This window comes from Quercus suber, unplaced genomic scaffold (assembly GCF_002906115.3).
Source record: "Quercus suber isolate HL8 unplaced genomic scaffold, Cork oak 2.0 scaffold_1248, whole genome shotgun sequence".
NCBI lineage: Eukaryota > Viridiplantae > Streptophyta > Magnoliopsida > Fagales > Fagaceae > Quercus > Quercus suber.
The window spans coordinates 31,199-43,828 of record NW_027070640.1 but is presented as its reverse complement, the minus strand read 5'-3'; the positions used below and the strand labels follow the sequence as shown (position 1 = coordinate 43,828).

Genomic DNA, 12,630 nt, shown 5'->3' with positions numbered 1-12,630 from the left:
ACTTCTATGCATATGCACGGTAAATGAAATATTATTTTATTGACTGTATTTTAGTAATTAAATAAAATATTATTTTATTGTAATATTTATATTATTTTATTAAGTTAAAATAAAATCACGTGAGAATGTAACTTTTTATCTAATTTCTACTCCGCATAAAAAAGTAAAAAGCTTCTTTCCAATTCTCCAGGCAAACACGTGACCAAACTATTTTAAATTAAACTAACTTCCACGTGCAAACTCAATTTGACAAATCTACCCTCACTCACAAAATCACAAATCCCCTCACCAAAACACCATTCTCGTAATTCACATACTCTCAACAAACTCTACCTGCCCCCACGCATAAAAAAAAGAACCCTCTCGAATCTTACAATAGAATATGCCTTAATTTCCACCAATCACATTATTAAAAAAACAAAAAACAAAAAAAACCACAAAACAAAACAAAAGAAAATCAAATCTTTCAATTTTTTCAAATGGACCCCACTCAACCCTTCATCTTTGCTTGGCCGTCTCAGAACCTCAGCTACCAAAACTAATAAAAATGCCTTCCGCATTTCCACAGCTTTATATTTATCGCTACTTAGCGAAAACAAAGTTTTCAAATGGGTGCGTAGGTTAAGCAGGGATACACACCCCCTGGTAGCGCAGGTTAGCATATACTCCAAAATATTTTACACTTTTTTTTCTTTGTGATGCTTGGTGTACTGTGTGCTCGTCCCAAGCCTTGGATCCTCACCTCGCTTTCTTACCATTCATTTTTTCACGGCTCGGCGGCTCATCACCACCAGAACCCGAGGCGCTTTGATAGCGGCGGCGTGTCGTTCAATCGGCGCCGCCACCACTCGACGGCGTGTCGTCTGGAAGGCCCGTTCGTCGGAGGCGGCGCGGCGTCGATATGGCACGCGATCACGCCGTCGTCAACTCGATCGAGTCGCCGGAGCGGCGGCGGAGGAGGAGACGGCAGCCTCAGGCTGAGGAGGAAGTTGATGCTCCGGTGTGAGAGGAGAGGGGAGGGGTCGTGGAACGTCGCGTGGGACGCACGCCCCGCGCGGTGGCTCCACAGGCCCGACTCCGCCTGGCTCCTCTTCGGCGTCTGCGCTTGCCTCAACGCGCCGCCGCTTCTCGATTTGGTGGCGGCTGAGGAGAACGCCGAGGCGGAAGAGAGAATCGACGGCTGCGATAATAACAAGAAGGAAATGATCGACGGTTCCGCTTTGGTTGAATCGAAAGCGAACGCCGTCAACAATGATTACAGAGTCACAGGTAGACTTATTAAACTCTGATTTCAATCTATTTAATATAATCTAATCATTTTTATGTTTTGTGAATAATGAGTTATAAATAATTTCAAATTGTTATTCGTAATTCATAAACAAATATAATTTGTGTGTTTTTTAGTGGAAGTTATAGTAATTTTTAACACGAGATTGAATCTAATTGTTCTAAATTCATAAATGAAAAACATTAATTACAAACTATATTTTGGTTGTAACAAATTTTACGTGTAGTGTGTTTATAATGTATGAGAAAAAAAAAGGTTAATTAAGTAGCTCGTGAACAAGCTCGGGCTTGTTTGAAAACAAAATCAACTAAGCTCGGCTCTTGTTCAAAATAAAATTAAATGAACAATCTTGAACTTTTAATAGTCGGATTTGTTTGGCTTGATTATATCCCTAGTTGTGACTAACTTGATGCTATTTGGTGTTGCAGGGGTTTTGGCGGATGGACGATGCCTATTTAGAGCGATAGCACATGGGGCTTGCTTGAGAAGTGGGGTAGAAGCTCCGGACGATAATCGTCAGAGAGAACTTGCTGATGAATTAAGAGCTCAAGTATTATTACTACTAATCATATTGAAATCTTTGAGTTTTCTATGGAACTTGGAAGTTGGAAAGTTCGTGACATTGATTGTTTTATAACCTGTTAAATGGTTTTTGTAGGTGGTAGATGAGCTTTCAAGGAGGCGAGAGGAGACTGAATGGTAAGGCTTTTGTGATGATTGGTTGGGAGTGTGACTTTAATGGGTCAGTGTACAAAATTTTGATTTGGTTTTTTGTTAACATGTGTAGGTTCATCGAAGGAGATTTTGATGCTTATGTGACGAGAATTCAGCAACCTTATGTTTGGGGTGGAGAGCCTGAGTTGCTGATGGCTTCTCATGTTTTGAAGTGAGTTTTAGAGTCTTTCATGAATTGTGATAATTTTACTTGGTATTTTAAAGCAATCTTCCTATAAGTATCGAACATCCAAGCCAATGAGCTGTAGCTTAATGTTGTCTCCTCTCCTTGTTTGAACAGTGTGGAGGATGAGGTCGTGGGTTTAAGACCTACTGAGCGTGTGTGTAATGACCTATAAAAGGAAAAAAAGTATCCAACATCCAATTGCACATATTTAAATAAAAAGTTGTTACAAACCAATTTAGCAGCTTGACTTCTGATTTTGATTGCTGTGGATACGGATTTTCAGTTTGTTTTAAACACTAGAAGTTCATCATGTTGCCAATTTTCCCACTGAAAAGCACGGTCACATAACACTTGAATTTCTATCATTTGCATTTTTATGAAGTTATTCAATTTTTCTTAAGAACATATGTTATAGTTATGGTATGGGATTAAGAGTCAATTAAAAAAGAAGGATGTACTACTTTTTTTTTCTTTGGTTAATGTAGGTGTCTAGAGCTCTTTGAGAGCCCAATTATTCTTTCAAATACGTGTAGTCCTCTTATCCCACACATACCAAGTAATTATAGGAAGGAATCCCTTGGGTGAACCCATGATGCTAGCTAAGAGTTTTGAACCCAAGACCTCATGGGTCTCATGAGGCTTTGGGAAAGACTAGACCAACCCCTTTGGGTTGAAGGATGTGCTACTTGATCATCTATGAACAAGATGGAGTCTCGATGTCTCAATATGGTATCCAAATGCACCCAACATTAAAACAGAACTTTTAACTTCACATTCCAAGTTCAAGTACTCTTTATCTATTAACGTATACCAAGCTCTGCATCTAATGTATTGTATTTACACTACAGGACACCAATATCAGTCTTCATGATAAATAGAACATCGGGTGCTTTGGTAAACATAGCGAAATATGGTGAAGAGTATCGAAAGGATGAAGAGAGTCCCATAAATGTGCTGTTTCATGGGTATGGTCACTATGACCTGTTGGAGTATATCTCAGAAGAAAGTTGCCAGAAATAAGCGTGTAGAAGTTGGCTATAAAAGCTTCATGCCTGAATCAAATAAGTCTAAACAACAATAGGAAGAGTGTACTTTTTCCACAGAGCAAGTCTTCGGCTGAACAAGATACTGCCTCAAGTTCAATGGTTTGCTGCAATTATCTCAATTTAAGCATTAGGGTTGTTCAAATTTTGTAGGTTCTACAGCTACTTTTTTTTTTCTCTCTCTTGTGATTTCAAATTTCAATATACACATCAAAATTGATGAAATAAAATTGGGGCATGCAGGTGGATTTATGGTCTTTTTATAGGTCGTATTGATTTATCTTTTCTCTCACAATATTCCGGGAAATTGGATTTCTGTTATTTTGTGTATGCTGTAGGATATGTTATAGTTTGTAATCCAGTTTGCGGCACTAACTGGACATTCCCGATCCCTGCCTTGCAAAGTTGAGGTGTTATATGTCCAAAGATTTGAGCAGACAAGGCTATTGTCGAGGATGGAGCTGCTTGCCCCAGGCTGATTTAGAACAATATTGATGCATATCTCTTGAAGCACATCGTGCATCCTTCATCCAACAACTTGCACTTTTTTTCAAAGTCACCATTAATAGGTGTATAATATTTAGTTTGGTCTGGTGTCATATAGAACTGATCCCTATAACAGGACTAAAAGAATCAGTCAAGGTTTGCATAAATTCTACTGGTTGCCAAGAAGATGGCTGGACAAGGCTAGATTTGATCTTTCTCTACTATCCATTAATGTTGAGCTTTGAAATTTGAAATCATAGTGTTGGAAAATCAATGCCATTCTTCAAAAGCCGCATTACGCTCTTTTGGACTTCTAGCCACTTTATTACTAAGATTATTTTCCCGGAAACTTCTTACGTTTGGTCCAAACTTGGATTAGACCTTTTCTTTGCTATCAGTCTTTATTTTTGTCAACTCAAATATGTCATATCCTCCAAAAAAAAGAAAAAGAAAAAGAAAGTCATGTATAGTATTTCTTTTTCTTAAGAGAAGAATATAAATAGATGAAACTTCTGATATACTAATTTTGGTTTCAGGTTGAAGTTTCTGAGTCAATGTTATATTTTACGGCGTTGTGTTTAGTTAACAAAAGATTACTTCCTAAATTAAATTGAGAAAAGAAAAAGTTAAAGGATGCACGGGAGTAGCACTTTGGATGGAGATTTTTGTTCGTGAGCATCTTTTGGCATATTCTTTCTATTGATATTATTTATTTTTAGTTATTTGTTTTTATTTTTAAATTTCTGAATAAACTATTTAACCATTGGCTGGGTACATTCTTGTTTGCGAGGTATCTATTGGCTTAATTCCTATCCAGATACTGACAAGGTTTTAAAAATTAAAATTCTTTGCCGTGTTATGGGTAAAGGATTTAAATTTCCAATTTTCTGTCAAATAATAAAATTCGTTATTTGGGTGTATCATAGGAAGGCATTCAAAATTTCATCAGGAAATTTTAGCTAGAAAGTGAGGAGTAAAATTTATTGGTACAAATTCTACTTTTACGCGTGTAAATGTTATTTTCAAACTAATAAAAGTTTATTTATAAATCGATTTGGAGGAAAATTCCTTCAATTCAATGCGGGGAATTGATAAAATTATTTTATACAAATCACGCGTTCCATTAGATTGGCCATGTAACTAAAAATATACTTGAATAGTCTTGTTAATCGCAAGGTTGTAGATTGGAAGAATTTTCTTCTAAATGGTTTGGAGGTAGAACTTTTTGTTTGTTCATTTTAGGGGGTTAACACAAATTGGCTAGCACGCCACGCCAGAACAACCTGTGAGACACGTTGGAGACGTGAAATTCCTCAGTCGTCCATGCCTAGCTAATGCCTAAAGACTTTAGAATTCGAAGTAAGGTCTACTGCCGTACAAAACAATATGTGTTGTGACGTGAATTCCATTCAATTTCTTTGGAAGGATCATCCAATTCAAGGACTAAAAAGATGCCAACTCAATCATAGCACAGGAATAATAGTTGTAGCGTGGTAGGTGAACCAAGATACGACATAGCTATACTTATTGGTCAAGATTCAAGAAGTATCCTATCGTTCAGCAGAAAATAAAGAAAAAGAAAAAGAAAAAGAAAAAAAGTCGGCAGGGGAAAAAAAAAAAACTTAAATGCAAAAAAAGAAAAGAAAAAAAGAACAAAGAAAAAGGTTTGGGTCAGTTCCAATAACATCCTATAAAGTTTCAATTATTTCTTATAATTTCGTAAGGATTTCATATACGTCAAATTGACCATTGTGAATAACTTCAATTAGTTGTTTTGGAAAAAAAATCACATTACATTTGCATGACTAGTGGCGATAATCAATTAGTGAGTTTTCTTAATGTGATTACGTGAGTTTTTTGTTCATAAGAGCTAATTTAGTCTCAGGGGTCAAATTGGCAGATCTAGAACCTCATGGAGTTATAAGGTAGAATTGAAATCTTAAGGGATGTTTTTGCAATTGACCCAAAACTTGAGGGGTGATTTTGCATTTTGACCTTATACTCCATCACAATTTTGTTAGGCTTGTTTAGAAAATTTAACTTTTTAAAAGAACATCATTATTATATAAAAATATACAAGTTTCCAAAACTAACATTTTTACTCTAAACTTTAAAGAAAGAGGGGTATTCAATTTTTAAATCAAATAATGGCTTATAGAAGAAATTTATTTGTTGACTTTTCATAAAGGACTTCATTTTGAAATATAGGCTTAACAATTTGGGATGAAGGGATTAGTTGAATATAATAATTTTACAAGGCTCTTGGTTAGGCTCAAGAAGAAAAATATAATTAGCTTTATCTTTTATCAAACAATTTTGTACCAATTTATTTACAAAAAAAAAAAAAAAAAAAATTCAATAATTTGTATAATTTTCCATAAATTTCTTATAGTACCTATATCTATGCACAAACAATGTTCTATACATTACAAAATTCAAGAAATTGAACACTTGTGGAGGGATGACGACTTGGAGGTTTAGAGTTATTGAGTTGATGGTCCCTCTCAATGTGTGAGAATTGATCACTTGCGCTACTTGTACTCATGGTGTTATGACGGTGTGATAGCTGGAGCTATGTAGAGTGTATGGAGTTGTCATTAATAATTATAAAGATTTCTTAAGGTATAATTGGTCACTCTATTTACAAGTTTTAGTTGGAAGGTAAGGTCATGTGGAAAGAGCTATTAGGTATGCATATAACTTATTAATAAAAAAAAAGTATGATTAGTCACTTGAATTTGAAGCTAAATTTTCCAACGTCTAGTTCCTCTAATCTACACTAGGTCAAGTAGTGTCTCAAACCAAAACAATAGATTTGAGTGTTCGGTTATTAGTGAAAAAAGAATTAGGCACCCCACGTTATTTGTCCGTATACCTAATTTTGGTTATCGCTAATAGTGTGCAATGCAGTCTAAACCAAACACATGCCTAGTTATAGGGTCATATGTCTGTCATACATGTATCAGGATTGGTAAATGGCATAAGATATCAATATAATTCAACCGTTGAAAAAGGGAACCAAAACAAATTGCAATAAGAAATGGGTCTTGTCACAAGATACCATGTAGGGCCTAGTGCTTCTATATGTTCATTGATCTTGTAATAATCCAAGTTTAAGCACCAATTAACAAAACTTTCTGCAATACCAATTATTGTACGTAGTAGTACTATATAATAGTTGGCTCATAGTTCACGGCTTCTTAATAAGGAGATTGACACCATCTTCAGGCTCTATAATCAACTTCAATGCCGGGGAGTGCCTGTATTTGGGTGACAAGGAAAAGGAGAAGTTGGACACAATCAAAGCAAGAAGAATTTTGAGCTCTGCCATGGCAAAGTTTTGCCCTAAACAGGTACGAGGACCAACCCCAAATGGCATGTACACGTAAGGGAGCTTGCATGCACCACTGACTCCACTGGCAAACCTTTCGGGGTTGAAGATGTTGGCATCAGGTCCCCAAAGGTCAGGGTCTTGGTGTAAGGATACCATTAAGGTCCACACATTTACACCTTTAGGTACGTTTATGTCTCCAAATTTCATGTCTCGAAATGCCTCCCTGGACACCATTGGCACTGGAGGATAAAGGCGCAATGATTCGTGAATTACCATAGTCAACTGTCAAATCCATTAAACCAAGCAAAGATTGGTCAGTAGGTGACACAATGGTGGGTGGCTGATCATAACCCAAATCATTATATAGGTCAATTTCGTAATGTTATTCTTATTAACATGGTTTGTATTTTTTGGAAATACGTGAGAGTAAAAAAATGAATAAAAATACGTGTAATATTGTTTAAATACTAAAAATTGTTGTTAAAATAGCGGTAACAAACAGGCTCTATAATTTTTTCTTACCTCAAAACCAATAAGTGATGAGGAAGACACGCTAAAATCTTTTATGATATTGAATATCATGCTACGTAGGTTTGTTTTTAGAGTAGTTGTACGGAATCAAATTGTGGTCTCCCAACGTAACAAAATTAAAAAAATTCAGTGAACATCTTTATTCTTCAATGAATATTAAAAAAGTTGAGGCCTTTAATAAATTACCCCAGGATTTTCATTAGCTTCACCTAAATTTTATAAAAGGGAGGGGAAAATTTTATAATGACTTGGGTACCAACGGAAGTTTGCATGGATGTCTAATTAGGTTTTGGAGTATTTTTTTAATCCAACTGGACCTTAATAAGTTAGAGAAATCTCCAACTCAACTTAACCCTGGTAACTTTAAAAATTCCCCAAGATAACCTCATTTCTTGGATTGGGTTGTGTTGTGTTGGGCGGTGTTAGGTTTGGGTTATTTTGTCAAGCCCAATAATAATAAAAAAAGGATTTGTTTTAGAAGGAAAAAAAAAAAAAAAAAAGGACCCATTCAACTATTTAAGTTCATTATTTAATAAGTACTTATAATTTACAAAATTGAGTGTAATTAATATTCCATTTTCATCAAATTTAAGTCTAAGAAAACCTAAACTAACAAATTTAAACTAAATCCCAAACTAGAAAATAAGTCAAACTAAAACTTTAAAATACATATATTTTTTAAGCTATTAATAGCTTGGGTTGGATTGGGTTACTTAGGTTGAAAATTTTGTCAACCCAAATCCTTCCCAAACCAAGTTTCAAAATTAATTTAGAACCTAACATAATCCACATTGATCCTCGAAAAACCGATCTGAGACATTGGATTGGATTGTGTGGGGTTGATAGTTTGAATGCACAAGTGCTGGATAGAATTTAGAATTTTCCATGTTAGGTATGTATCAAATGATTATAGTAATGAACATGGCAATCTAGGCAATAAATCTTATTGGCATCTTATGTCACCAATGATTATGGAAATGGAACATGGCAATCTTGGCAATAAATCTTATTGGCATCCTATGTCACCAATTGCACTTATATATATGCTAGATATCAATTTAACACTCAAGTTTAAGTTGTTAGCTTTGATAATATCTCTTGCTCTCAAATAAAGACCTGAGTTTGAATTTTATCTATATAAAAATCAATTAATGTTTTGAAATAATGATAAAGGATGAATTATCATGGAGCATGCATAAAAAAAAAAAATTATATAATACTTTTTTTTTTTTTTTTGGGGGTTACCTTTTAAATCTTAGAGTTTTTTTGGTATCTCTCATTTAAGCCATACAATTTTAAAATATTTTGTTTAAACCTTAAAGTTTTAAAAATATATCATTTAAACCTTGTAGTTTCATATGGTTTTATATAAACTGTGGGGGATAAAAGGATCAGGCCCAAGTTAACGGGCCGAACACCCACGAGAGAACTGTTTCACATCCGAAGAGAAGGATGAATAGAATGCGAGGTCCAGATTGGAGCGGAATCCTCTGGGTAGAGGATCATCGCTTTCCGAGGAGGATATCTCCAGTCCGAGGAGGACATCTCCTGTCCGAGGAGGATGTTTTACCCTGGTATGATAGCGGAGACTAATTGAGCAGGAGAAAAGCCTGGTTGATCGTCCGAGGAGCCCACCTGATCAAGATAAGCTCAAAGCACACTCAAGAACGATAAGGATGAAGAAATATCTGAGGGGAAGGCTGCTGCCACCGTATTCAATGCATGGCAACAGCTTTTCTGGCCGCATTTATGTGGAGAAGACATCTGAACAGTGCTTCATGACCTACCGCCACTCACACAGAGATGAAAAGCAACTGCCTGACGTGACAGGTACTTGAGCACGTCCATGGATGGGGAGCACGTGGACGGTAGGGATGAGGGTGAGAGTGGCTATATAATAGAGGGAGAGGGTATGAAACGGGGCATGGAATGTAGGCGCAACTGATCAATCAATAATAAAAGAAGTGATAATTTTTTGCTGTGAATCCCTTGTCAACTCTAGTTCTTCAACCCATACTCTACAAATTAATTGTCTTTGGGTTTACGTAAAGAAAATAGACCCTACATAAACCTTTTTGGATAAATTTATTTTAAATCTCAGTATTTGAAATAAATTTCATTTAAACCAATTAGCAGTCATGTTAATTTTAACGGTAAAACAAAAAACAAAAAACAAAAAACAAAGAACAAAGAGTGACATAATATTTAAATGAAACATTTTAAAAGTTTAAGGTGAAAATGAAATAAATGAAAAACTCTAAGATTTGAAAATTAATTTACTCATTATTTTATTTTCTTCTGAAATATATAATACTCACCGTCTTCATCTTGCGAACCATGTCAGCATTAGGCATTTGGTCAGCACAAATTTCGAGAAACTCAGAACGAACTCTTTGTTGCCACTCTGGATTTGAGGCCAACAACATCAAGGTCCATGCTGCAGATACTGCAGTTGTCTCATACCCTGCTAAGTATATGTTCTTGCAATTGTCAACAATGAATCGGTCAGTCTCATCTTGGCCAAAATCACTATTGGTTGCACCTTCAATTATCATTTGCAGCAAATCATTCTCTGATGCTCCCTCCTTTCTTTCCTTCACTACCTTCATAATCAAAGAGCGGACCTCTTTTTGTAGCCTCCATGTTTCCCTATTGCACTTAGTCGGAAGATATCTGAAAGTTGTGACACGCAATCACTTTTTGTATGATAATTTATTTTTTTAAATACGATAGAATTTCAATATATTAAAAGTATCAATCTGTTTATGACGTAAGTGTAGTTTGAAACCTAAATTTGAAATTTTTTGTTCAAAGACAAAAAATTTTACTGGGATCCACCTTTGTCTAATTATTTTTAAGGTAATAATAACAACAATAAAAATTCTTATGTAGGACCCAAAAAATAAAAAATAAAAATCAAACCTTAGTACAGGAATGCCACTAAATAAAACTTTTTTTGACATTTGCTCTTGAAGTTCTCTAAGCTTTAAAAATATCTCTTCCCCTTTGGAGTAATTGCTGCCAAAACAAGCTCTTGAGATCACATCTCCAGAAAAGCTTCTCATATATTCATCAACGTGAACATCTGCAACTCCACCCTCACTCTCAATCAGATTAGTCCATGAGTTCACAAGTGTAATTGAGGACTCCACCATTAAGTTCATCATATCCTACAAATTGCACCAGTATCCAATCACTAAATGCAATTTTACTAATCAGAAAGCTGGGATTAGGAGGACTATTATTAAGACAATTTGTATGAACAAAACTTATATCTTGACTGAACAAATGTCATAATTGCTGTCATAATTGATAGACAGTCTTATCCCCTTTTTATGTTTGGAAAGGTTGATTCTCATACTAAAAAGATGTATAATTGATTTGAAGCATACCTTGACCTTTTCCATGTATAGTTCTGGAGCAAGGACTTTCCTTTGGTGAGCCCATGTTGCTCCATTTGAAGTCAGAATCCCACGGCCAAGTAGAGGACCTCGCTCTTTGTGTTGATACGAAGGCTTTCCCAAGTCTAAGGAAGTGCATATGCTTATTTCCTTTACCACATCAGGATGGTTCATGTGCAATATTTGTATGTTGCCAAGTGAGAACATGAACGTAGAACCTGTCAGAATTAGAATAACAAAAGCAGTTAAAAAATAAATAATTAACTTCAACCATGTGAGAATTTGAAGCTAAAAAATCTAAGTACTAATAAGATTGGCGTTCTTACCATATTCTTTGCTCCATAGCTCAAAGAATGGAAATAGTTTAGAAGAGCAATTGTGGGTTATTGCTTGCTCTCCTGGTGGAGTCTTTGAGGAATTGGACTTCATCTTCTTCATGTCATTAATGTTTCCGAGCAAAAACGAGGGTGGAGGGCCTCTGATCCCTTGCCTTCGCAGTTTTGATCGAAGCCTTTCTGGCTTCAATATTAGAGTATCACATATCTGTATTAACTTGCTTAAAAAGCCCACCAACGCAATTGTGAACGTAACCTTGAGAAGAAGCAATGGCAAATCCATGGCCTTTACTCTTTGTCTATGTTTGTGTTAAAACCTAAAAGTAGTGGCTTGCCTTGCCCTTCTATATATACAGAAAGGATTAGGATGGAACAAGTTTGTTAAAATATCTTAGATGGTGTTATGACCGTAGATGATGTGTTGGATAAATTGTTATTTGAATTAGTAGAATACTAGTATTGTTATTTGCTTGTATTCAATTGATTTCTATGTTTAATGAGAAACAAACTTAATAAGAAGCAAGCAGAAAATTAATCAAAAACATTTATTTCCTCTCTCAAGTTCATGACATTAGTCATCTTGAATTGACTATCTTTTACCTTCAATAATGGCTATGATGCATCAACATAATTGAGTCAAAACATATGTGATTATGAACAACTGATTCTAATTGGTCTAATGAGAATTTAACTTGAAAGTATCATGATCCAATTAATTTGGACTAAAATTAATAATAAGATTGCACACATTAGATAAATTAGATGGTCAAACATTAATTATCCATGAATAGTTGGTGCAATTATCTTTTTAATTGGATTTCTTAGATCATTATTTGGGGTTTATTAATTCTGAGAAGGAGTTAATTGGGGCCTATTAATGCTAAAGGGAGTTAATTAGGGGCTTATTAATGATAATTGTGCTGAAAAATATTTTCAAGAAATGACATTTGTTCACTATTTCGTAAAAAGGACAAAGATTTGCTGCAAACATGTTTGTAGGAGTTGCAGCTTGCTACAAACAGTATTAGGCGTCAACTTATGAAGCCAACATGTGTCTTGGGTCATGTGCTTGTCACATGACTAGCCAAAGTCCCCAATTCCCTTAACCACAGATAGCACTTAACTTAAACCCAAGTAAAACAAAACATGTCCATTAATTTCTTCATCGCTCTCGTCTCTCACACCACCACTGTTTGAAGCCGCCGTCGCTCCTGTTGGAGACACCTCAATCGCCTCAGCTCAACTGAGCCAAAACACTTCATTCTCTCTCATTTAGTCTTACTCTCTTTCAAAAATGAAAAAAAAAAAAAA

General features: G+C 35.3%; 2 protein-coding genes across 2 annotated transcripts; one reads left to right on the top strand and one right to left on the bottom strand.

Moving 5' to 3' along the window:
* Positions 1–527: 527 nt before the first annotated feature.
* LOC111983101 (uncharacterized) lies at positions 528–3,493 on the top strand. Its single transcript, XM_065769647.1, has 5 exons — positions 528–1,269; positions 1,717–1,838; positions 1,947–1,987; positions 2,076–2,174; positions 3,038–3,493. The coding sequence occupies exons 1-5, from the start codon at positions 699–701 to the stop codon at positions 3,207–3,209; spliced, it is 1,005 nt and encodes a 334-aa protein (XP_065625719.1). The 5' UTR covers positions 528–698; the 3' UTR covers positions 3,210–3,493.
* A 3,201-nt stretch (positions 3,494–6,694) lies between these two features.
* LOC112004588 (cytochrome P450 714C2) lies at positions 6,695–11,686 on the bottom strand. The gene is made up of 5 exons (XM_065769648.1): positions 11,311–11,686; positions 10,976–11,202; positions 10,506–10,753; positions 9,902–10,256; positions 6,695–7,334 (listed from the first exon to the last, which is right to left on the bottom strand). Exons 1-5 carry the CDS (start codon positions 11,600–11,602, stop codon positions 6,909–6,911), a joined length of 1,548 nt encoding a protein of 515 aa, XP_065625720.1. The 5' UTR covers positions 11,603–11,686; the 3' UTR covers positions 6,695–6,908.
* Positions 11,687–12,630: the final 944 nt, after the last annotated feature.